Genomic DNA, 1,065 nt, shown 5'->3' on the forward strand with positions numbered 1-1,065 from the left:
TTGTTGAGCTTTGTACGATTTTTTTTTCACCGAGTTATTCAACATTGAAGCAAAAAGGACCATTTTTGCTTTAATGTTGAATAACTCGGTGAAAAAAAATCGTACAACGCTCAACAAAAAAGCAAATTAAAGGTAAAGATTCACTCTTTCGAAAGCTGTAAACTGCATTTGCATGCGATTTTTAATTCACGCCATGAAACTTGTCAAAGTTCGTAAACAATTTTGAGATTCGTCGGGTCTCCTTTTCTATCCGTGTAATTCCATGAAAGATCAGTAGGATCGTTTTCTAAAGTACCGATTTGGAAAGTAGAGATTTCAAGCTGTAATATGCTTTTTTGAACATCTCAATATGATCATTTTTGACGAAGTTACACTCTCTTGAATTTTGCTTATTTTTGGAGGGTAGAGTAAGTGATGCTTTAATTTTGTTGAGAAGTGTATTATACAAATGTAATCTAATCCAAATCGTAATAGTACACATCTCCCTTTTTGGCATACCTTTCAATCGACGAGCAAGTTCCTTGGTAAACAGAATGTTGGCTAATTTAGATTGTGAATAATTTTTCGTTGGCGTATAAGATCTTTCCAGATTAATATCATCAAAATTTATGTCTCCAACTATAATAAAACATTTCTATTACACAATTGTATTTTAAACAAGGAACCCTGGAGGTAAACAAAAAATATTCTAGTCTCTTTTCAAATCCACTACAATATCGCTATACGTACAAATATATGCAAGTGACGCGACATTGATTATTCTGCAATTAGGAGAAGACAATTGCATTTTTGGCAATAGCAGAAGTGTCAAAAGAAAATGGCTAAGATGGTTGACTTGAAATGTCGTCTCATTTCCATCCTGTGTCTTTTCGTACGGATGCGTAACCACGCCCGCATTATTTATCAATATGTGAATAGCTGCTTCGTTCATCAATAAGTTTTTAGCACAATCTCTCACGCTCTTCAAACTACATAGATCCAGAAAATAAAACACAAGCTCACCAGCATTATTTTTGTATTCATCTTTGTTGACCCTAAAAATATACATATATAGTCACGAATCAC

At 33.5% G+C, this 1,065-nt stretch overlaps 1 protein-coding gene across 1 annotated transcript in view; it reads right to left on the reverse strand.

Moving 5' to 3' along the window:
* LOC105452935 (retinol dehydrogenase 14-like) overlaps nucleotides 1–1,065 on the reverse strand; it is a 6,952-nt gene that overhangs the window by 3,678 nt on the left and 2,209 nt on the right. Inside the window, exons 2-3 of the mRNA XM_011694493.1 lie at nucleotides 730–1,034; nucleotides 499–618 (exon numbers count right to left, since the gene is read on the reverse strand). Coding sequence (XP_011692795.1) covers nucleotides 499–618; nucleotides 730–1,034 — 425 coding nt within the window. The remainder of the gene's footprint in view (nucleotides 1–498; nucleotides 619–729; nucleotides 1,035–1,065) is intronic.

This window comes from Wasmannia auropunctata, unplaced genomic scaffold (assembly GCF_000956235.1).
Source record: "Wasmannia auropunctata unplaced genomic scaffold, wasmannia.A_1.0 LD336024.1, whole genome shotgun sequence".
Taxonomy (NCBI): Eukaryota; Metazoa; Arthropoda; class Insecta; order Hymenoptera; family Formicidae; genus Wasmannia; species Wasmannia auropunctata.